At 44.0% G+C, this 22,879-nt stretch overlaps 1 protein-coding gene across 1 annotated transcript in view; it reads right to left on the bottom strand.

Moving 5' to 3' along the window:
• The window catches only part of SECISBP2L (SECIS binding protein 2 like), a 138,952-nt gene that overhangs the window by 31,689 nt on the left and 84,384 nt on the right, over nucleotides 1-22,879 (bottom strand). Inside the window, 3 exon segments of the mRNA XM_082253273.1 lie at nucleotides 25-187; nucleotides 1,366-1,498; nucleotides 14,623-14,792. Coding sequence (XP_082109399.1) covers nucleotides 25-187; nucleotides 1,366-1,498; nucleotides 14,623-14,792 — 466 coding nt within the window.

The raw sequence follows: 22,879 nt of genomic DNA, 5'->3' as shown, positions 1-22,879 counted from the left end.
TGAATCTGCACATTGTACACTTACTCTCTAAACCTCTTGCTGTGGATTTTCGTGATGGCTGAGGAAGCCATGGGGCTGCCGATCCCAGAACTTGCTGGAGAGCCCTGTGATACAGGGGTCATACAGTAGGGGGAGTTCTGACTTGCTGGTGAGAGAGAGGTATCACTTGGTGCACTGAGACCTGCATCTAAGGGAAATATCCAAAAAATCAAAGTTTGTAAAGTCAATGCGGTTTAAAAATAAGCACTTTCCTAGCCCATTAGGGTTACATTAGTTGCCAATTTACACACAAATAATTGCTTCATTTAAAAAAACAAACTGGAATTTGGTGGTTTAGGCAGATATTTTTTGTTCAGCTTTGAAAATTATTTAGCCTTATCAGAGTTTAGTCCCCACTACTACTGAGGGAGACCACTGCCCTCTTTCATCTGTAAAGAAAAAAAAAAGAAAAAAAAAAAAAAGCTAAATTAAAGGTGTACGCTCAACAAAAATAGTTTAAGGCAAGGAAATCCTATTATTTTTTATGTAATGTACATACAGTATTCTTACACAGGCTCTTCTATTAATGTGTTATACATACAGAGATTTGTAGATTTAACTACTAAAAGGGAGCGCTGTAATTTACTTCTATCACTCAGCAACCCCCCCCCCCCCCCCCCATAAGCTCCCAATGCCTAAGATTTGTTGGATAGATAGTAGCCTGCAATAGATTAAAGCTTCCTATTGAATATTTTGCAATCCATTCAGAACTTTCTCCTCTTTGTCCAATATCTGCTGTGCAAAAGATTTGTGGCAAGTTAAAAAGTTGAGGATTGTAAAAAAACAAAAACAATTATACTTGTTCTACTAGGTGGATGCAGTACCAATCTGAAGCTGCATCTGTCCCCCGCCCATTGTGCAGCGAGAGCTGAGCAATCAAATGCTCAGTTCTCCCTTCTCTGCTTTGAGCAAAGAGCTGTGACTATCAGTCATGCCCCTCCAGGGCTCACTGGAGGGGGCTGGGCTGTTGAGGTGGGAGGTGCCAGTCCAGGCATCTGGGAGGATCCTGACCATATGGTTGGGATTTTTCCTGAGCCTGGAACGGCTGAGTGATGTCAGCTGACAGAGGGATTTAGCCCACTGTCAGCTGAAAACAGGTCACAGGAGCGCAGAATGAACTGCACTCCTGTGATCCATAGGAGAAGTACAGCCAAATAGCCATACTTTGGCCATACTTCTTTAATGGTAGGTTTCTTTCAAGTAGTTACCACCATTTTTAGAATTGGTGAGGCATTGCCAACATAAACATGCTATTTTTGCAACCCATCCTTAAAACTGAATCTGAAACCAATCTAAAAAAAAAAAAAAACAACAACTTTGTATTACCTTCTTGAGATGCCAGCTCTTCTGACTGATCATCAGTAAAGCTTAAAGGAATATCCTTTTGTTCATCTGAACCCAAAACACTTTGATCCACAGTTACACGTCCTTTCTTTTCTTCTCTTTCTTTTAGGATAATCTGCATTAAAATAGTTATTTACCAGTCAGTTTACTCTGATTTTTGCACTCATAAAAGTCCATTAAGTGACACAGATTGATGGTAATAGACCTGGGGTTATACTACCGCCTACAGGAGAAAGGGACACCAGACATAAGAAAAACTGGAGGCCAGGCTCTTGAGGATATAACCCCTCCCTCCTCACACCTGCTCCGTTGTAACAAGCAGTATAAACCAAAAATTATAACATATTAGGAAAGAGAACAGTGTCCCTTAATAAAATCCAAGAAAAGGATTTTACAGCTAGTACAAAAAATCCTATATTCTCTATTGTGAATTGAGGGACATAGCTTGATTAGGGACATCCAAAAGCAGTCCGAACTGAAGGTTGGACATATTAATCAAAGTCAAACTAGGCCAACAAGAAAAGATTAAAAAGAAGGAAACCAAGAATATTAATTAGCTGCCTCCAAAACATTTTGAGCGAAATTATCATCTGCAGAGACAAGCACATCAACCTTACAAAATCCAAGTGTTACTAAAGTCAATTTTTTTTTAAATAAAATAACAAACATGTTATAATCACCTGCTCTGTGCAGTGGTATTGCACAGAGCGACACCGATCCTCCCCAGTAGTGATCATGGCTCCTCCTTTTCTTCATGTGTCCCCATAGCAAACAGGTTGCTTTGAAGGCACTGGGTGCCTATGGAGCGGGACTTAGCCCCGCCCCCCACTTCCTCCTCACTGCATTTGACAGTGGCCAATGGCCCCTGCTGCTGCTCGGGTGCTGTTTGAAGGGGAAGAAAGGGGAGAATAGATACAGTCGTGCACAGTGCTGATCTCCTCTCCCTTTTCTTCCTCTTCACTTGGGGGCAGAGAGAGAACACGGTTTCAGTAGAATACAACACGTATAGAAGGTGAGGTGGCAGTCTTACAATTCCGTAAAACAGAGGTCTGTTGGCAAGGAGCCCAAGAACAAAAAAAAAAAAAAAAAATGTACAGTCCTAGTGGAAGGGGCTTCAATGTAAAAAATGGGGCATTTTATTTGGTAACAGAGGCCCACACAACAACCTGTCAAATCCACTAGAGACAGTGGATCTGGAAACCAGAGAATGTCTTTTAGGACCTTTTCAGTCTTTTCTGGTATGACAAAAAGGGAATCAGTCTACCTAAAAGAAGCAGTGGCAGAGAGCTAAAAGCAGACAGCCCTTAACCCATCCAGGCAATGAAGAGAAATCTCCTTGGGGAACCGGTGTGAGAGCCAGGAAAGACAACACAATAATCTATATAAAAAGGTGAAAAAAAAAAACCCCATCTCTCGGTCAAAAAGGAGAGCCTTGGTCTCAAAACAACCCTATCTTTGCGTAAGATCAACTGTGGATCCTTACAGAAGTATAAATCAGCAAACGATTAGCTAGAGAATTTTAAACATATACTGGACAGTGTTTACACCGGACCATTAATGGAATGAAGGGCCAAGTTGTTCTACTTCCAAAGAAGGAACACAATCCATCAAAAAGGAATGAGGAGAACCCCCATAAACTCACCCCAATCACAAACTGCTTGTAACTCCAGGAATGGGAATCGAAAGCACTCATTCTTTCTGAGATGAACACCCAGAATAGACAAATGATTCAGAACTCTGCCCTAACCCAGAAGACTGGGATCCATTGGGACTATCCCCGAATGTAAAGGAAAAAAAGACCTTGCCGCTGACATCTTGGTTCAAGGATGTAACCAGATTATCTTGTCCCACAATAGAATAGATTTATTCCACACCATAAGAATATTCCGTTACAAAGTTCTGGAGTTGAATTGGGTAAATAGGACTGCTTTGAAGGTGTATACCGTTAATACTAGCAGTTACATGCAGCTTCGCAGAGAAGACGGATACAGATTCTGATTCTCCAGTTTAGTCAATGTCCCCTGGCGCAGGAATACTTTTGCCTGAAACGTATATTGGGGAAGGCCCAGATTTCCATGAAAGCTATCAGGCATCCCCCCACCTCTGTTGGAACTGGTTGGAAAATACCTACAGGTAGATGTATATGCAGGCTTCAAACCTCTTCCTTGCAAGACACACTAAGAGCCCAGAGTCTGATGGGGTGCAAGCTGTGAGTCTCAACTAGAACCAAACTTAGATCAATGAAAGGAACACTTTTTTTAGAAGAGAAGATGGTGTGGACCAGCGTTATTGATACTTGTCTTTGAGTAGCTGGGGTAAGTGAGTACTCTTTTGCGCCATTTCAACTTTAAATTATGTTGTCAATGAAAGAGCTGAAACGACTATCTCCCACAAAGAGAAAGCGTAACAAGGCTTTCTTACACCATTGCTCTGTTTACCAACACTCAAGCCAGAGTATCCGGATAACAAAAGAAAGGGAACCCAAGACAAAACTAGGCTAACATCATGGTAGCAACATGTAGAAAAAGTTGAGTTGGCGCCAGCAGCTGTCAGGTCCCAGCTTAGGAATCTTTACTAATCAAAGTCTGGGAAATGAGTGCAGGGGGCAGAGCCCACCAAGGAGTAGATACATCAAAAAATGTCTTCCTATTTCTTAACAGTAGGATTCTTAAAGGAAAGAACATCTTCTATAGACCTAGTTAAAACTTGAGACACAGTTGGGTCGACCATTTATTAATAAAATCCTCCGTAAAGGGACAGCGTGCCAAAACTGCTTAGAGGTCAGGGATGGTTTGTCTGGGTGCTTCTAATATTTTTTTCACAAATTTAGATTATTGAAAAATAGTGTACATTACAGACAAATACAAAATTACTGAAAACGTAATTGTTACAAACAGTTGTTAGAATGTCAATCACTCTACTACAAGAACCCAACGCCATTGCTGCGGTATTACAACTAAACATGCATTGAACTAGCATGACATATAGAACCTATGACCTCTCAAAAAAGCTCAATCAAATTTAAGAAGTGTTTTTCTAGACAAATTACCAGTTCCTGACATTCTAACAAATGTTATGCCACAACTGAGAGGAAGAGGCGAGGTAAAGTCAGGCTGGAGGCTAGCAAACTAATATAGCACAAGAGACTGTATCAAAAGGAAAGGTAGAATTAAAATGTTTTGTGTAGCCATGAGGGGAGGATTTACTAAAACCGGTGCAAACACAATCTGGTGCAGCTGTGCATAGTAACCAATCCGCTTCTAGGTTTTATTTTTAAAGCTTAATTGAACAACCCAAGTTAGAAGATGATTGGTTACTATGCACAATTGCACCAGCTTTAGTATATCTCCCCCATGGAGTCCAGATTTTTATCATGTTACCCTGGGCAATTTGCATATACCATTTTCTTTTTTTTTTTTTTTTAAAGGACAGTGAGTCATCTAAAAGCTTTATCCACTTGGAAAAAAAAGGATGCGGAGGTGACATCCAGTGAAGGACAGCAGCCTTTCTAGGTTGAAATAGGTGATTGTGAACAAAGGTGTGCACGTAAAATGATGGGAGCAGGTTCTGTAGAACACCCAATGTGCATACAAGTTAAGTAACAGGAACTGGACAAGCAGCCTATCAGGGCATGAAGGAATTTATGGATCTGCATGTAAACTGTGTACAGCATATGACAGGTATCCCCAAACTACGGCCCTCCAGCTGTTGGGAAACTACACGTCCCATGAGGCATTGTAAAACTCTGACATTCACAGATATGACTAGGCATGATGGGAATTGTAGTTCCTAAACAATGGAGGGCCATAGTTTGGAAACCCCTGCCATAGGACAAGCCCAGAGCATTTTGGAAAAAGGAGACCTATAAAAGTTAGCAGTGGCGGTTTCTGATATTCGTAGACACAATCATCAAATAGTGGATGAAGAGGAAACACCTTGGTAGAAAAGATGGGGATGAAGGAGGAACACCTTGGTGGAATGTTTGGGTCTAGGGAAACCGAGCCCAAACACAGTGTTAGGGGGGAAAAACAGGTTAATCCTCCAATTCTAAAGAGAAACATAAAGCCTTGAATAGAAAGGAAACCGTTACCTGCAGCTGGTTTAATCTCTTCCCCCAGAAAGGGAAACTCCGCTTTTTGGCAAAGAATCCTATGGGGAATCCCCAACAGACTCAGAAACATAAGCCATTTCTGCCTCAGATTCCTGAGGGGAAGGTGGCATTGGGTATGTTCAGCCCTGGCGGACAGGTGGAGCAGAAATGCCTTCTGGCTTAGGTGGATCAGACTAAAATCTGAGAAGCACAGAAAGCAAAATCCTTCCCTGCACCAGTTTAACCTTGCAACTATTGCAAATTTGGTCCGGATTGGCTGGGTCGCCCGCAAAACCAGAGCCAACGTACCGCTCTTTGGTGTCAGACATAATTCAAAAAATACAGAAGAATGTAGTATCTTTAGGGAAAAAACTTCTCACATCCTCATCAGACCAGAGCATTGAAAGTACCAGAAGGAATACCAATCTATTCATTGTGACCACTGTCATTGCAGGCAAAGGTGTACAGAGTGGGGTTGATTTACTAACAACGGAGAGTGCAAAATCTGGTGCAGCCCTGCATAGAAAACAATCAGCTTTCAGGATTTTTTTTTTTTTTGCCAAAGCTTAATTAACCGCTTTACGACCGCCCCATAGCAGATTTACGCATATACACCGGATTCTGCACTTCCGGGTTTTAGGCGCAAATCCACATGCTCGCTCGCGCTGTGTTATTACACAGCGAGAGCCAATCAGCGCGTCCTTGGGACCCGCCGATTGTTCGGTCCTCTGACAAAATGACAGTCTGCCAATGTAAACAAGGCCGACTGTCATTCTGGGAATACAGAAGACATGGATCCTGTGTTCTTAAGAAGCAGGAACACCGATCCATGTCTTCAAGTAGTAAAAGCACCTCCCCCACAGTTCGTAATAACTACCTAGGCACACATTTAACCCTTTGATCGCCCTGTTAACCCCTTCCCTGCCAGTGTCATTGGTACAGTGATGGTGCATATTTTTAGCACTGATCACAGTTTGTAGGAACTGTAACTTTTGCGCAAACCAATCAATATAAGCTTATTGGGATTTTATTTAATTATATGTAGCAGAATACATATTGGCTTAAACTGATGAAGAAATTAGATTTTTTTACATTTTTTTATTGGATGCGTTTTAGAGCAGAAATTAAAAAATATATATATATATTTTTTTTAAATAGTCGTTCTTTGTTTATAGTGCAAAAAATAAAAACCACAGGAGGTGATCAAATGCCACCAAAAGAAAGCTCTATTTATGGGGGGGGGGGGGGAGAGGCATACATTTTTATTGGGTACAGTTCTGCACGACCGTGCAATTGTCAGTTAAAGCAACCCAGTGCCGTATTGCAAAAAATGGCCTGCATGAAGGGGGGAAGTGGTTAAACAAGTTGAAGTTAGAAGCCGATTGGCTACCATGCACAGATGCAAAAGACTTTGCACTCTCCAGTTTTAGCAAATCACCCCAACTAACTCCTGCCAAAATGCTGTGTCTTTAAATCAGCTGTCCAAACTGCTGAATGTAGAAAACACTTCACAGGGGATCAAGAAGGCAGGAACTGCATGAAGACGCAGTGTAGGTGCATGGATCGTGTCTGTTGCATTAACATTACAGCCCTTTACATTATTAAAGGTATGCAGCAGAACATGACGGTATGACCTAACATACCATACAGGTTAAATTATATCCATTAGTAGAAATGGATATAACATGAACAGAGAATATAGACATCAATAAAGTAACAGACAAGGTTACAGCACAGCAATATAAAAAAAGCCTATAAAAATTTGGGCCGTAGCCTCTAGAGCTGCATTGTGGTGAAAGACATAGGAAAACATAACTGACAGGAACAGACAGAAAAAAATTACACTAGCAGGCACAGAACCACTATGAGGTAGGGAGCTAAACGTAGCGTTATGGCCCTTTAAAACAGGTTCCTGAAGTGCTAAATGACGGGAAAAAAAATAAATAAAATTTAAGCCGACAGGAAAGTGCATGAAGAAGCAGTTTATTGCTCTCTGCCATGCACACTCCCCAATGCATGAACACACATCCTGCACTCCAAGTGCTGCATCATGAAAAATGGAGAGTAGCAGCAGAAGGTGAGAGATTTGAAATGGCAGTCTGTATACTCACCACAGCAGTCAGCATAAAAAAAACCCACACAATGGCACATTTCAATGTCAATTCCAAAATGAATAATAAAATGAAGGCATAACTAAGAGCAGAAAAAAAGGAGAGATATACAGTGCATCCGGAAAGCATTTACAGCACTTCACTTTTTCCACATTTTGTTATGTTACAGCCTTATTCCAAAATTGATCAAATTAACTATTTTCCTCAAAATTCTACAAACAATACCCCATAACAACAACATGAAAAGAAGTTTGTTTGAAATGTTTGCAAATTTATTAGAAATGAAAAAAGAAAAAAAAAAAAACATGTACATAACTATTCAGGGCCTTTGCTCAGTACTTGAAGCACCTTTGGCATCAAATGCTGCCTTAAGTCTTATTGAGTATTTTTGAGCAGTTTCTCCCATTCTTCTTTGTAGGACCTCTCAAGCTCCATCAGGTTGGATGGGAGTGTCGGTGCACAGCCAATTTTCAGATCTCTCCAGAGATGTTCAATCAGGTTCAAGTCTGGGCTTTGTTATCTTGGCTGTGTGCTTATGGTCATTGTCATTGTTGGAAGATGAACCTTCGACCCAGTCTGAGGTCCAGAGTGCTCTGGAGCTTGATTTCATCAAGGATGTCTCTGTGCATTGCTACATTAATCTTTACAATCGATCCGGACCAGTCTCCCAGTTCCTGCTGCTGAAAAAGCTCCCCACAGCATGATGCTGCCATCATGCTTCACTGTAGGGATGGTATTGGCCAGATGAGCGGTACCTGGTTTCTTCCAGGCATGACGCTTCCCAATCAGGGAAAAGAGTACAAGATTTGTTTCATCAGACGAGAGAATTTTGTTTCTCGTGGTCTGAGAGTCCTTCAGGTGTCTTTTGGCAAACTCCAGGCAGGCTGTCATGTGCCTTTTACAGAGGAGTGACTTCCATCTGGCCACTCTACCATACAGGCCTGATAGGTGGAGTGCTGCATAGATGATGGTTCTTCTGCAAGGTTTTCCTCTCTCCACAGAGAAACACTGGAGCTGTCAAAGTGACCATCAGGTTCAAGGTCACCTCCCTGACTAAGGCCCTTCTCCCCCAATTGCTCAGTTTGGCCAGGTGGCCCGCTCTAAGCAGAGTCCTAGTAGTTCCAACCTTCTACCATTTACGAATGATGGAGGTCACTGTGCTCATTGGGACCTTCAATGCTGCATACATTTTTCTGTACCCTTCCCCAGATCTGTGCCTCGGTACAATCCTGTCTCAGAGGTCTACAGAACAGTCCTTGGACTTCATGGCTTGGTTTGTGCGCTCACATGCACTGTTAACTGTGGGACCTTATATAGACAGGTGTGTGCCTTTCCAAATCATGTCCAATCAACTGAATTTACCACAGGTGGACCCCAATCAAGTTGTAGAAAAATCTCAAGGAAAATCAGTAGATACAGGATGTAGCGGAGCTCAATTTTAAATGTCATGGCAAAGGCTGTGAATACTCATGTACATGTGATTTTTTTCCATTTTTAATAAATTTGCAAAGATTTCAAACTTCTATCACGTTGTCATTATGGGGTATAGTTTGTAGAATTGTGAGGAAAATAATGAATTTATTCCATTTTGGAAAAAGGCTGCAACATAAAATGTAGAAAAAGTGAAGCTACGTGAATACTTTCCGGATGCACTGAAAATCATCTTCATAAATGAGCTTTGTCAGAGACAGCCGGAACTGTAACGTCCACACAAGAAGGGAGTCTTTAGAGCCTGAAACAGGAGAAATGGCTACAGCTCTGGTTCTGACAACATGACATAGAATTCCCTGATAAACTGGTCTAACCTGAAAAGGAAGTTCTGCGTTAACTGGAACATAGGTGGGCAGTCACTGCCAACTGCAGGATCATTGCAGAGAGAACCCCAGTATACTAAATGAACTAGAAAAATCGACGCTCATTGGCTAACTGGACAGACTTCCATGATTTCAACATGAAACTACCAGTAGCTTTTGATACTAGAAAAATCTTCCAATTCAAATGAAAAACAGAGAAGAATTGAAGGAGACAAACTTTCATGAGAACACTAGGGAAAACTGAACAGGTGTGAGCGGGAGGGCCTTCAGTTTTCGACATGTCTAGCTTCCATTTATCCTGTATAACCCTGAGTTTCCTACCATCAAAATGTGTTTCTCAATAGACAATACAGAAATAAGGGATTTGTAAATATAGAGAAATTGTAGGCGCCGACAGGTTTAAAAAACCATGTAAAAGAAACAATAGTTCATATAAATCCATAAAACCTCAATAGATAGTGAAATTATTTAGTCAAGGAGGTCATGCACCAGGGATCCTACCTGTTGGGGGTGGCAACAATTAGCCAATATTGGTATGTTAGAAGGACAGCTATACAGAGTTACTCTGGAACATGTACTGTCACCTTGAAAATTGCAATAGGGACGGCCCCCCTCATTTAAGACAATCAAGGATGGGGGGAAGCGTCATCCTGACGAAGCTACGCATGACGTAGCGAAGCGTAGACGTCACAGCTACATCTTGGACCAGCTGCACACTGACCCTTGGAGGAGCAGCTCACAAGGAACCGAAGGAAAACACGCATAGCGTGACATCCGGAAGCAACCCGGATACCAGAGAGACATGGGGAACTCTCTGATGAGAGAAACCTGGGCCAGACAAGCACAGGACGTTTGTTCTATTGCGATTTTGGTTGAAGACTCTTTTGAATTGATTCAACAGTTTATTACCAGCACTATCGCAGATGGATTCATTGGCTGGGGTAAGCAAACTCGCTTCCATTATCCACTTGGAGTGACCTTTGTGCTACCACCAGGAATACTTATTTGCAAAACGTTTAAAAGGGATACATTCCCATTTTACAGTCTTAGAAGTGCACTTCAAAGAAATCGAGTTCCATATGTTGGAAGATACAGCAATTGTCCAAATTAGCTTTGGGGCTTACTCATTCTGTGACAGGTTTTTCCCTAGCGCTTGTCGCTTGGCTGCATTATATTTTGTATAGTTTCACAGCTATCTTAGCCCTCCACGGTCTGGACGTTCTATAGTGACATACATTTTATGGGTGGGCATGGGTACCTGTTTGAGTGCATGTGGCACACTTTTGATCACAGTTTTAGCATTTTGATTGTGAAATAAAATAGATGTTTAATTACCAGCAAATCATGTATCTGCTTCAATAACCGCTTGGTTGTCAGGGAGCGGACTCTTTCCTCAGTACACGTATTTCTTTTTGCAAGCCCTTGAGTACTTGTGTTGGTGAGTGCTGCAGTTCATCTATAGGTGTAGGTTGTAGACCTCCCAGCAGCACACCTGTTCTTATACTTTATTTTTTCCTCAGTACAACAGATTTTTTTCTTATATGCCATTTTGGTTAAATAGCAGGACACCGCCAATGTGGTATGGACACTGGCATTTTCATCTATACTATTTAATCTATCCCCAATTTTGTTTTTTGCCATGCACCAGGGCAGCTCTTCTAATAAGTAGAAGCAGACGGTCTCTATAGAACACATAAAACAAATGGAAAAGGTGCCTCTAAGTGCAGACTGTGTAAATCGTTTAAGATCAAATACAAATGTCAATTGGAAACTCGCATAGCAAGAAGGCTAATCAAATAAGAGGTATTTATATATATTCTATGTGCCCTCCAGCACCATCTTGGAAGTGTCTGGCCAGCTTTCTAGTGCAGCTTGTGGTGAGATAGTGGACCCTGGCGTTCTTTCCAACTCCTCGTCCCGCACTAACTTTTATTCGATGAGTCTTCTCTTTACCTTGCTATGCGAGTTGCCAATTGGCATTTTTATTTCACATTAAACAATTCATACAGTCTGCACTTTTGGCGCTTTTTCCATTTGTTTTAGGTATTCTACAGAAAATGGGATTTTTGTACTTACCGTAAAATCCATTTCTCTGAGTTCATTGATGGACACAGCACTCCATAAATCATAACTAGTAGGTTATATTGCCTCCTTCAGGAGTAGGACTAGGCAGAACAATAACACCTGGCTACACCCATGGGCCGGCCTTTAGCTGGTATAACCCCTTCCTCTCTGCTCTAGGTAATGAGTTTAGTAGCAAGCAGTATTATAAGTATCAGAACTCCATAGAGGGGTGGGTGCTGTGTCTGTCGATGTACTCAGAGAAATGGATTTTAGGGTAAGTACAAAAATCCAATTTTCTCTTTAGTTCGACAGACACAGCGATCCATAAATCATAACTAGTGGGACGTCCAAAAGCAGTGCCAAACGGCAAAAATGAGGGGTGGGGAAAATAACTCAAGGCTAAATATAAGTGCCCTTAGCCAGGACACAGGAGCCTTAACCGGGTCACAGGAGCCCTGTCTGAAAAATAAAGGTTTAAAGAAAAACACTCCTCAAGAGAGGGAACAGCCCCTCTTAAAACAGCAGCCTGCAAAACTTATGCGGCCAAAAGAAGCATCCGCAGATGCCAAAGTATTTACCAGCCAGGGTAGCCCCAAACAGGCGACCGCCTTGAAAGGGCAGATAAACGAGAGCTTTCTTAGAGGCTTGGTCTGCGGACCAATTATTAAGCCTAATCACCACCACTGACACAAAGTTTGGACAGCACAGGAGCTGTATCCAAAGCTGCATCACAAATAAACTGCAGCCCATGGACCAACCGGTCCGCTAAATCAACATAAGCAGCAGGGACCTGCTCACCCTCCAGGCCCTGGCGCAAAAGTTTGGCCCCTTCAGTTAGGGTCTGAGACACCAGGGCTGAGGCAAAGACTGGCTGCAATGCCAAACCAGCCATAGTAAAAATGCTGCCGAGGTTCCATAAGGAAAGGAAGACCTTGCAGTACAAAAACAATCGTTTTGGCACCACTAAAGAATCCCCCCAAGGCTCAGGGTACCTATCAGCAGAGAGAGATAACAGGGACACCCAAAGACTCACTTTACAGACCGGAGGAGTGACGAGAATTCGAACCCAGCATCATCATGGACGCTTATCTTTGTTATTATGTTCCGGGCACAGGAAGAGGAGGAGCTTCGGCATCTCCACAAGGCCTCAGTCCTCCAGCATCCCCGTGACACCATCCGCTACACAAACATGGCCGCCAATTAGAGACCAGCTTGACCATTGGTTCTCAACTCCGGCCTCAGGACCCACTAACAAGCCAGGTTTGCAAGATAACTGAAATACATCACAGGTGATATATTTTGCAGCTCAGTGATTGCCGTATTCTAGTCTGCATCTCCCCAAGGTGATACTTAAAATCTGTCCTGTTAGTAGGTCCTGAGGACCAGAGTTGAGAACCACTGAGCTAAACTAAAGGAAAATGGCTTCCATGACATCATTCGGCCACACAAACATGGCCGCCAACTGGAGACCAGCTAGACTAAGGGAAAATGGCCCCCATCAGCTACACAGAAGCATACTTCCAGGATCTTTCCTGCACCCTCTGCAAGGGGAACCCCCCCAAAAGGTAGGACACACATTTCTCTGCTCTGGAGTCTGCACTGGTCTCTGCACTGGGACCCACCTGCACTATACTCACTGCAAACAGCAGGGCATGCACCTAGGGGTCTCCTACACTGGGACCCCTCCAGACTACCAGGGCAGGACACACACTATCCCAGGACCATTACAGAGTGGGGATAGCGGGCGGGGGGGGGGGGGACCTCATGGGTCTCTGCTGCATCCTCTGCCCTGGGACCCACACCAGACCCCAGGTCCAGACAGGGGGGAAAAGGAGTAGGGGGAAGCCCAGCTCAGTGAGGGTTTTAAGGATGGGAGGAGAGAGCCTGTAGGGAGGCCCGACCGTCCCTGGAGGTTACCTGCGTCTACCCCAAAGAAAAGGGGGATAGAGGGGACTGTGCACACCCTTCCATGGTGCGGGTCCAGAAAGAGCTCCTCACCACAGAAGTAGGGTAGCTGTCGGCCAAGGGACCACTGCGACTCAGATCCAAGCCCAGTCGTATGCGACCCTGCAAGACATTTTACTCACGGGCCAGCCTCTGTCCATGATCTATGTCGCGCTCGACCTATTGCGTAGCTGCGGTCTGCATGCACTCGCTGGCTGGGGGGACCACTGGATCTAGATTATCCAGCCTGTTGCCCAGCCCAGAAGTTGATTGTAAACCAAAAAGATGTAAGGAAGGAGAAAGTCGGTAGGACCAGAGATCCCAGCCCGGGAGCCTAGGTCCTTAGATTAAAACTGATTACCTAGAGCAGAGAGGGGGGTTATATACCAGCTGAGGACGGCTATGGGCGTAGCCAGGTGTTTTTTGTTCTGCCTACTCCTGGAGGAGGCAATAAAACCCACTAGTTATAATTTATGGAGCGCTGTGTCCGTCGAAGTAAAAAGAAATAAAGATTTCCAGCACATAATTTTTTTGAACCCAGAGGAAATGAATTCCTTAAAGCGGTGGTGCTGTATATCCTAAATACATTTTTTTTTTTTTTTTTTTTAATTCCGGCCCCACTGCACAGCAGTGACAATGTGCTAGTATGTAAAACGAAGCCCTCCAGCGGCACGATGTCTCCGCTGACAGGGCTTCCATCTTCACCCAGCTTTCCTTCTGGGTTCGCAGACTCTGGCCATTTGAAAGGCCAAGCCATGATTAGGTCACTCCCACGCATTCTACGATTGCGGTCCAGCGCTTGGAAGAACGGCACTCTCATTATGGCGTCCTTTCAGAGTGCAGTACACATGTGCTGGTGACGTCACCTACTGCAAAAAAATGTGAATCTCCTCTAAACTATGCATGTTTAGGAGATATTCATTTTACCTAAGCTTTATTATGAGCTTAGCTGTAGGTAAAATTTTGCAAAGCAGAGTTTGCTACCACTTTAACTTTATTTCCTAACCAGGTAATGAAAATAAAAGCTGGAGCCTGGATGGCTCTTATAAAGAACACTACCACGCTCTTACTGTTTTTTTCAAAGCCTAAAATAAAACATATCTACAATGAGAGCATATAAAAATTTCACACAAAAAGCATCCTAACTAGGGAGAAACTCAGAGCCCTGGAGAAGTGGTGCAGAAATGCTACTAACATTCAAACTAAACACACTTGCCTTTTTCAGCGCAGTTGGACGTTTTAATTTTGGAACTTCTTTCTCTTTTCCTCTTTTGATCCTTGGAGCAGTGGAGTCCAAAGGATTTGGAGAACCCATGAAAGTCTGGGCCTTTGTAAATACATTCCTGTTTTTATGTTCTTTGGTGTGAAATGGGACCGCACTGCCAACTGATCAAAAACATACATCTCAGTCTTAAGTCAATAAACCAAAATAATATAATATGTCATGTGAAGATGGCAGAAGTATTAGAAAGCTCACAAATCCTACACCTTGAAGTTTTTCCACCTAAAAACCTTGAACTTAGGTGACACACCCTAAACTTTTTCAACACATTGTCCAGTGTGAATCCCCCTATGTTCATCCTCCTTCATTGCTATAGCGGCAATTACCGGCTAACAAAAGTGACAGCAGGGAATTTCTATGTATTACATGTCAAAATGCAGCCGCTAAAACACTTGCAAGTGGCTTTGAGTAATACAGTACATCATATGTAGATAGGTGTGACCTGTGCAAAAAAAATATATATGTTTTTAATATAATGTATCCCTATCTTACTCCTCATTAACTCTTCCAAATTCTAAGGTGTCAGATTATATGTTAAAAAAGAGGGGGGTTCCTATGCCCTAATGTACATGTATGAGAGAAAGAAAAAGTGGAGGCATGATGGACTTTGACAGTACCATAAATACTGGACGTAAACAGGGAAGTATCAGATTTAAAAAAAAAAGTCATCTCTTTATTGGCACATCAAAAAAAAAATAAAAACACCACAAATTTTAATAAAGTCACATTTTTTCCCCCCATTTGCAAATAACTGCCATACGTTTTACCAGAAACCTAATTTAAAAAAAAAAAAATAGGAGAAGCATGGGTTCTTTAACCACTTCAGCTCTGGAAGATTTACCCCCTTCCTGACCAGGACATGTTTTGCTATACGGCACCGTGTTACTTTGACTAACAATTACGCAGGCGTGCGACATTGTACCCAAATAAAATGTATGTCCTTTTTTTCCCCAGAAATAGAGCTTTCATTTGGTGGCATTTGATCACCTCTGCATTTATTTTTTGCGCTATAAAGAAAAAAACGAAATTTTTTTTTGAAAAAAATAAAATAAAAATTACATATTACAATAAAAACATATCCAATTGAAAAAAAAATTAAAAATATCAAATTTCTTCATCAATTTAGGTCAATATTTACTGGTAAGAAAAATCCCAATAAGTGTATTGGGATTTACACAAAAAAATTTAAGTGTCTAATAACTATGGGACATATTTGTGGAATTTTAATTCATTCTTTTTACTGGTAATGACGATGATCAGCGACTTCGATAGTGTGGCAGACAAATTGGACACTGACACTTTAGACACTAATACAGTGATCAGTGCTAAAAAATATGCACGGTCACTGTACTAACGACACTGGCTGGGAAGGGGTTAACATCAGGGGTGATCAAAGGGTTACGGTGTGCCTAGCTCTGAATTACTGTAGTGTTGGAGGTGCTTTAACTAATCTATAGATTACAAAGAAAACTATAATAATTTGTGCAAGACAATATTGCCAAAAAAATAAAAAGCCTAATTTGTCCCCAAAAAACAGCATATGCAATACCTTATCTTAAATCAGCGGTCTCCAAACTTTTTAAACAAAGGGCCAATTTACAGTCTATAGATTTTAGGGGGGGGGGGCTGGACAGTAGCAAGTGGCAGAAGAAAATGCCTGAGTGCCAGACAACTTCTTAGGCTTGGTGGTCAGTGGGAGTAAAATTACACAGCGCCTGTGCTCAGCGGGAGGAGAAATAGTGCCCCATCATTGGTGTCAGTGGGAGGAATAATGTGCCATTCTTAGTATCAGTGGGAGGAAAAGTATGTCATCATTGATGTCAGTGGGAGGAATAGTGTCCTCCTCTTGGTGTCAATGAATGGAAAAGTGCCTCATGTTTGGTGTCACTAGGAGGAATAGTGCCCCATTATCAGTGGAAATAACAGTGCCCCAAAATGCCAGATAAAAACACACAAAGGGCCACATCCAGCTCGTGGCCCACTGTTTGGAAACTGCTGTCATAAAATGACAATGTTATGGCTGAAAAAAAAAAAAAAACAGGCCCATAGCTGCAATATAAAAACTAAACCCTGTGGGGTTGATTTACTAAAGGCAAACTGGCCGCAGTTGCTCCAGAGCTTAGTAAATAAGGTAAAGCTTCACTTTGCAGAGAATACCCAATCACATGCAAGGGAAAAAAAAAAACTTGCTTGCACATGATTGGATGATGGAAGTCAGCAGAGCTTTTGCTCATTTACAAAGCCCTGGAGCAACTGCTCCTGCAGAGTGCAACTGCACAGTCTATTTGCCTTTAGTAAATTTACCCCAATGGGTGCATTCACAGTGTTAATTTTATCTTTTCTAGAATCCATTTTTTTTTAAATTTAATTTATTAGAAACAAATAGCACTATCAGGAGTGCAATTACTCAAGCACTTCTGGCAGTATTATAGGTTGTACAAACACCTGTCGCTGAAACTTTTCTAAGTTTTGCCTGGCTGCAAATGTGGGGGGGGGGGGGGACAAAACACATAAATAAAAGGCACAGAAGAAAAAAAAAAAAGGAATGTACATACCAATTACCATAATTCCATCAAAAAATGTATGGTTTTGCCACCGTTATTTTTAATCCCCATGCCCCATTCACAAATTCACCATGTTAAAGACCTTGAGCCCTGGTTCACACTGATGCAATGCGGCAAACGCACAAGATTAGCTGTGTTTCCCGGCATTGCATCGCACAGCTTGGCAATCGCACAGCGACCATGCGATCTTCTGCGGTTGTCAATGTTGGATTAACGACCCCCCCGAAACAGATCGCAAAATGCATTGAGATTCCCAGAATTGCATTGCATAAGCGGTCACACTCATGCGCTGAGATTCAGGTGCGGAAAAAAAAATAATAAAAAAAAAATAAATAAAAAAAAACTTACCGTAAAATCAATTTCTCTGATGTTCACTGATGGAACAGCTCCTGATCTTCTTGACCATTGGGTTATACTGCCCCCTACAGGAATATGACACTAGGCAGAAAAAGAAGTTTATGCCTATGGGGCAGTCCCAGGAGGTATACTCCCCCCTCTGTTATAGGTACTCCATTTTGTTACAAGCAGTGTCAGAAGTATTACAACTCCATAGAGGGGTCTGTGCTGTATCCGTCAATGAACGTAAGAGAAACAGATTTTACAGTAAGTCAAAAATCCCATTTTCTCTTTAGTTCATTGATGGACACAGCTCCTGATCTTCTTGACCATTGGGACATCCCTAAGCAGTGTCAATAATGAGGGGTAGGAACAGCAAGAAAAATTCCCAAGGCTAAACCATAGCCAACCAGGTAACAGGAGCCCACCTGAAAAACAGTACACCTCCAAAGAGGGAAAAAAACCCCCTAAACAGCAGCCTGCAAAACCTTGTGGCCAAAAGAGGCACCCGCAGATGCCAACACATCCATTTTATAAATCTGTGAAAGTGTGCACCGATGACCAAGTAGCCACCTTGCACACCAGCGTTACTGACGCCTGATGACGGAAGACCCAGGAAGCACTAAGCACCCGAGTAGAGTGTGCCTTCACAGGGAAAGGAGGAACCTTACCCTATAATTGAATAGGCCTGAGTCACCATCATTCTGATCCATCTAGAAATGGTCGCAGATAAAGTGGTCTGTCCTTTTCAAGGCCCATCCGTAAACACAAATAGTGAGTCTGACTTCCTAAAAGACTCCGTAGCTTCCAGGTACACCCATATAGCCGGAACCACATCCAGGGAATGCAATGCAATTTCCTTAGGATGTTTTGGCCTGGGACACAGGGAAGGCAACACAATGTCCTGATTCAGATGGAAATCAGAGACAACCTTTGGAAGGAATGACGGATAAAGAACCACCTTATCTTTGTGAACCACCAAATAAGGAGAACGACAAGACAACGCCCCCAATTCTGACACCCTGTGTGCAGAGGTGATAGCCACCAAAAAGGTCACCTTCTGGAGCCTTTTTGGTTATGGTAAACAGTGGAATCTCCCAAATATTTTCAAAGGGAGGCTTCTGTAGAGCTTAAAGCACCAAGTTGACATCCCAAGGCGGTAGAGGGGACCGCACTGGTGGAGTCAAATGTCAAACCCCCTGAATAAAAGTACGCACCAGGGAGAGCGTGGCCAAGGGTCGATGAAAAAAAGACCACCAAGGCCGGCACCTGGCCCTAACAGTACTCAAGGCCAATTTCTGCTCAACCCCCCCCCCCCCCCCCCCCCATTGAAGCAAGATCAGGGCCCAAACCACCGAAAAAGAGCTAGGGTGAACACCAAGCGACTCACACCACGAAATGAACACTTCCCACGTGTAACAGATCCCCAATACTTGGACCAAGTATTTCTGTCTTAGGTCTCCAGACTCTCACGTGATGCAGTGACCTGGCCCCTCAATTCCCCCCAAACATCAGCCTAAACCCGATGAAGGGTAAACAAAAGACACTTTATTCAACAACTCACTTCCAATATATACAGTCTCATGTGTTTGATTTCATTATCATATGCAAATGTAATTGTATACAGAACGTAGTTAACATAGCTTGGCCATCTGGAAAGAGACACTAGGTGAATGAGACTGCAACATTATCATAATTAACTCAAACAACAAGCCCCCAAAACAAAGCCGAATACGTATTCCTAGAGGTGTAAAAGACAAAACCACCTCTAAACAGATGACAGCAGAAGACGTAGGCTCGCAGACTGCCCGTCTTAGTTTTCAAAACACCTTACTATAAATGTCAATACACATCCCCACAGTATACAATGGCTGAGTTTGACATCATTAGCATCTCTTTAGTCTCTTAATGTGTGGAGAAGTCCTATGCTGCAATAGGCAGCTTTAGGCCTGTAACATTGATCCCAGTCTGAGTCTGTATCTTGGGGTGACATGGATTTGAGTCCAAAGAAACACTACTCCCATGGTCCTCCAGCATAGATCCCCACACAGAGGTGCACTCCCCTACAAGCCAGGGCCCATTGTCTGTGGGCAGGAGTCTGGCCTCCAGACACACCCAGTAGCCCGTGGCAAACGTCCCAGCAAATGGGCGTTCGTCACACCACGTATGATGGTATATCTTCCTAGCCTTCAGTAGTGTAAGAATCACCGACCCAGACAAACCTCTATCCTTCAGCAACTGTTTTTCAACAGCCAAGCCGTCAAAGCCAGCTACTGTAAAGCAGGATGAAAGATTGGCCATTGGGACAGCAGATCCTCCCCGAGAGGTAGTCGCCAAGGGGCGTTGGCGACCAGCCGCACCAGGTTGGTGTACCAAAACCGGCGTGGCCAATCGGGGGCCACTAGAATGACTGGAATTCCTTCTGCCTCGATCCAGCGCAAGAGTCTCGGCAGAAGCTTGAGAGGAGGGAAGGGGTAAATCAAACGATACTGGCCCCAGGGGGCAGCTGCTAGCGGATCCCGTGACCGTGCCAGAAACCGGTGGACCTGCCTCTTGAGCCGAGCCGCCAATAGATCCACCTCAGGGGTGCCCCCTTACACAGTCGATGAATCCCCTACGGATGAAGGGACCACCCCCCTTTGTTCAACACCTGCCGGCTGAGATAATCCGCCTTTCAATTTTCCACCCCTGGAATCTGTACGGCGAAGAGGGCCGGAACGAAATGTTCTGCCCACCGAAGGTTGCCAGCTACCTCCAGAGCTGCCAATACACTTCCACCCTGGTGATTGTCCTATTAGATTTGCACCGGACACCCCTTAAGGCGATCTGTCCAGAGATTCAGGCACAGCCCGATCGCTCGGAGTTCCAGACATTGATCGGGAGTCTTGATTCCTTAAGTGTCCAAACTCCCTGAGTGCAGTTCCGACCCAGGAGACCTCCCCATCCAGACAGACTGGCATCCATGGTGACCACTGTCCAATACAGGAGGAGAAATGATTTGTCCGAAGATCTGGCGAAGAGCTGGAGAGCGAAGCCACCGGATCAGAGACCCTTTGGTTTTTGGCTCAGGACTTGATTGTCCAAAGACTTCGGACACTTGTCCCATTTAGCCAAGATCTCCCTTTGCAGGGACCTCATATGGAACTGTGCAAACCGGACCGCCTGGGAGATAGAAACCATCAGGCCCAGCACCCTTATTCAAATCTGGAGGGACAATCACTGCTGGACAGCAAGAGATGATTTGCAGCATACAACTTCTAGAGTTTGTCCAGAGGAAGGAACACTCTGGCTAGAGCTGAGTCCAGAATCAGAACCAGATAGTCCAGTTTCATGGAAGGAACCAGAGCAGACTTCTGAAAATTCAGAAGCAAGCGGAACTCCCTCAAAGTCTGTATAGTGATGTCCACGCTGCCCATCAGAGCAGTAAAAGACTCTGCTCGCAAGAGAAGGTCGTCCAGGTAGCCCAGCACTGCGATTCTTTACTCACGTAACAATGCCAGCACCGGAGCCAACACCTTTGTGAAGACCCGAGGAGCAGAGGCAAGACCAAAGGGTAATGCCACAAACTGATAACGTTCTTCTCCCATGGCAAAGCGGAGGAAGCGTTGGTGACAGACACATATTAGAATGTGTAAGTAAGCGTCCTTGATGTCAATAGAGGCAAGGAAATCCCCCTGAAGCAAGGATGCCACCACCATGCGAATAGACTCCATTCTGAATTTCTGTACCCGCACAAAACAGTTCAGGGCCTTGAGATCAAGGACCCACCTTGCCTTCTTTCTTTGTAACTGTGAACAGGTTTGAATAAAACCCCTGAAAAGGGAGTTGGAACCAGAACAATAACCTCTTGAAGCAACAGCTCTTGCACAGCCCCAAAGAGGGCTTGCAATCGGTCCAGGGACAGACACACATTGGAAGGAAAGAACGAAACTCGATCTTGTAGCCTGACCATATCACTTTGTGGACCCATTTGTCTTGCACCAAGGTGGTCCGCCGGTCCAGAAACCAGCAAAGACATCCCTCCACCCCCAGGCACAGGTGAGGGCGCACCTTCATGCAGAAGGAGCCTTGTCTGCAGGTCTGGAGAAACCCGCTTTGAACTTGCCAGACCAGGTTCGCTTGGATCCTCCCGAAGAGGCCTTGAAAGGATTTGAACTCTTGCCAGCCGACCCTGAGGGACGAAAAAAAAAAACTCTCTCTGAGCTAAGGACGGGCCACGTCTGCCTTGCTAGCTTCCTGAAGAAAGGTGCCCTTTTCATGCCTGTGAGACTCTTAATGATGTCATCCAGGGTAGCTCCAAACAGGCGACCTCTTTGAAAAAGACGACCAAGTTAGGGCTTTTTTTAAAGGGCTGGTCCGAAGAACAACATTTGAGCCACAAAACAAGCCACTGCGACCACTGCCAAAACAGACAGACAGTCTAGAAATCAGGGGAGCTGCATCCAAAGAGGCATCACAGATAAACTGCAGCCCCTGGACCAACTGGTCCGCCAGCTCTGTAAAGGCAGGGGGGAGCTGCTCACCCTCCAGGTCACGGCGTAAAAAAAAAACTTAGCCCACTAGGTCAGAGTTTGTGACACCAGGGCAAATGGTGAAGACCGGTCTGAGTGCCAAGCCAGCCACAGTAAACATACTGTGGGCCACACCCTCGCCTTTCTGTCAGCCTTAAAAGCCGGGGATTCTTCTACTGGAATCATGGTCGCCTTATTCAACCTGGAAACCGGGGGATCCAACACCGGTGGAACATTCCACTTCTTAGGGAGGGACTGTTCAAGTAGGTAAATCATTGGAAATCACTTAGGGACCACAAAAGGGACGTTCCCACTCTTTTGTGGCCAAAATAGGAAAAAAACCGAAACCCGCTCTAGATGGCCTGTGAGTGCCTCCGCCGCAGCTTCAGCTGGGTCCTCAATTTTTAAAGTCTTATGTACAGACACAATCAGGGTGTCCACCAGCGCCTTTTCGTGCACAGCTACACGAGTGGAGGAATCATCCACACTATCTGAGAACTCAGAACGCGTGGCCGCAGACCCCTCAGGGCGGGCCCCGTCCACAGCGGCCAGATCAGATTCAGAATCTGATGAGACAGATGAAGCAGGAGAAGGCGGGGGGATGGGGGTGGGCGCTTTTTACTACCCCACTGCCCAAAAGCCACCTCCACCTGGGACACAAAGGACTCCAGGATCGCCGTCAGTGCATCTTTAGATGGTTGGGACCCGGAGGACCCCGCAGACTCAAAGAGTCAGGTGGGGAAATGTGCTCCAAGGACTTCATGAGGAATAAGGGTACCC

The sequence above is a fragment of the Pelophylax lessonae genome, assembly GCF_965119305.1.
Source record: "Pelophylax lessonae genome assembly, chromosome: 4".
Lineage (NCBI taxonomy): Eukaryota > Metazoa > Chordata > Amphibia > Anura > Ranidae > Pelophylax > Pelophylax lessonae.
The sequence above is the reverse complement of the archived record's forward strand: the minus strand, read 5'-3'. Positions and strand labels throughout refer to the sequence as shown.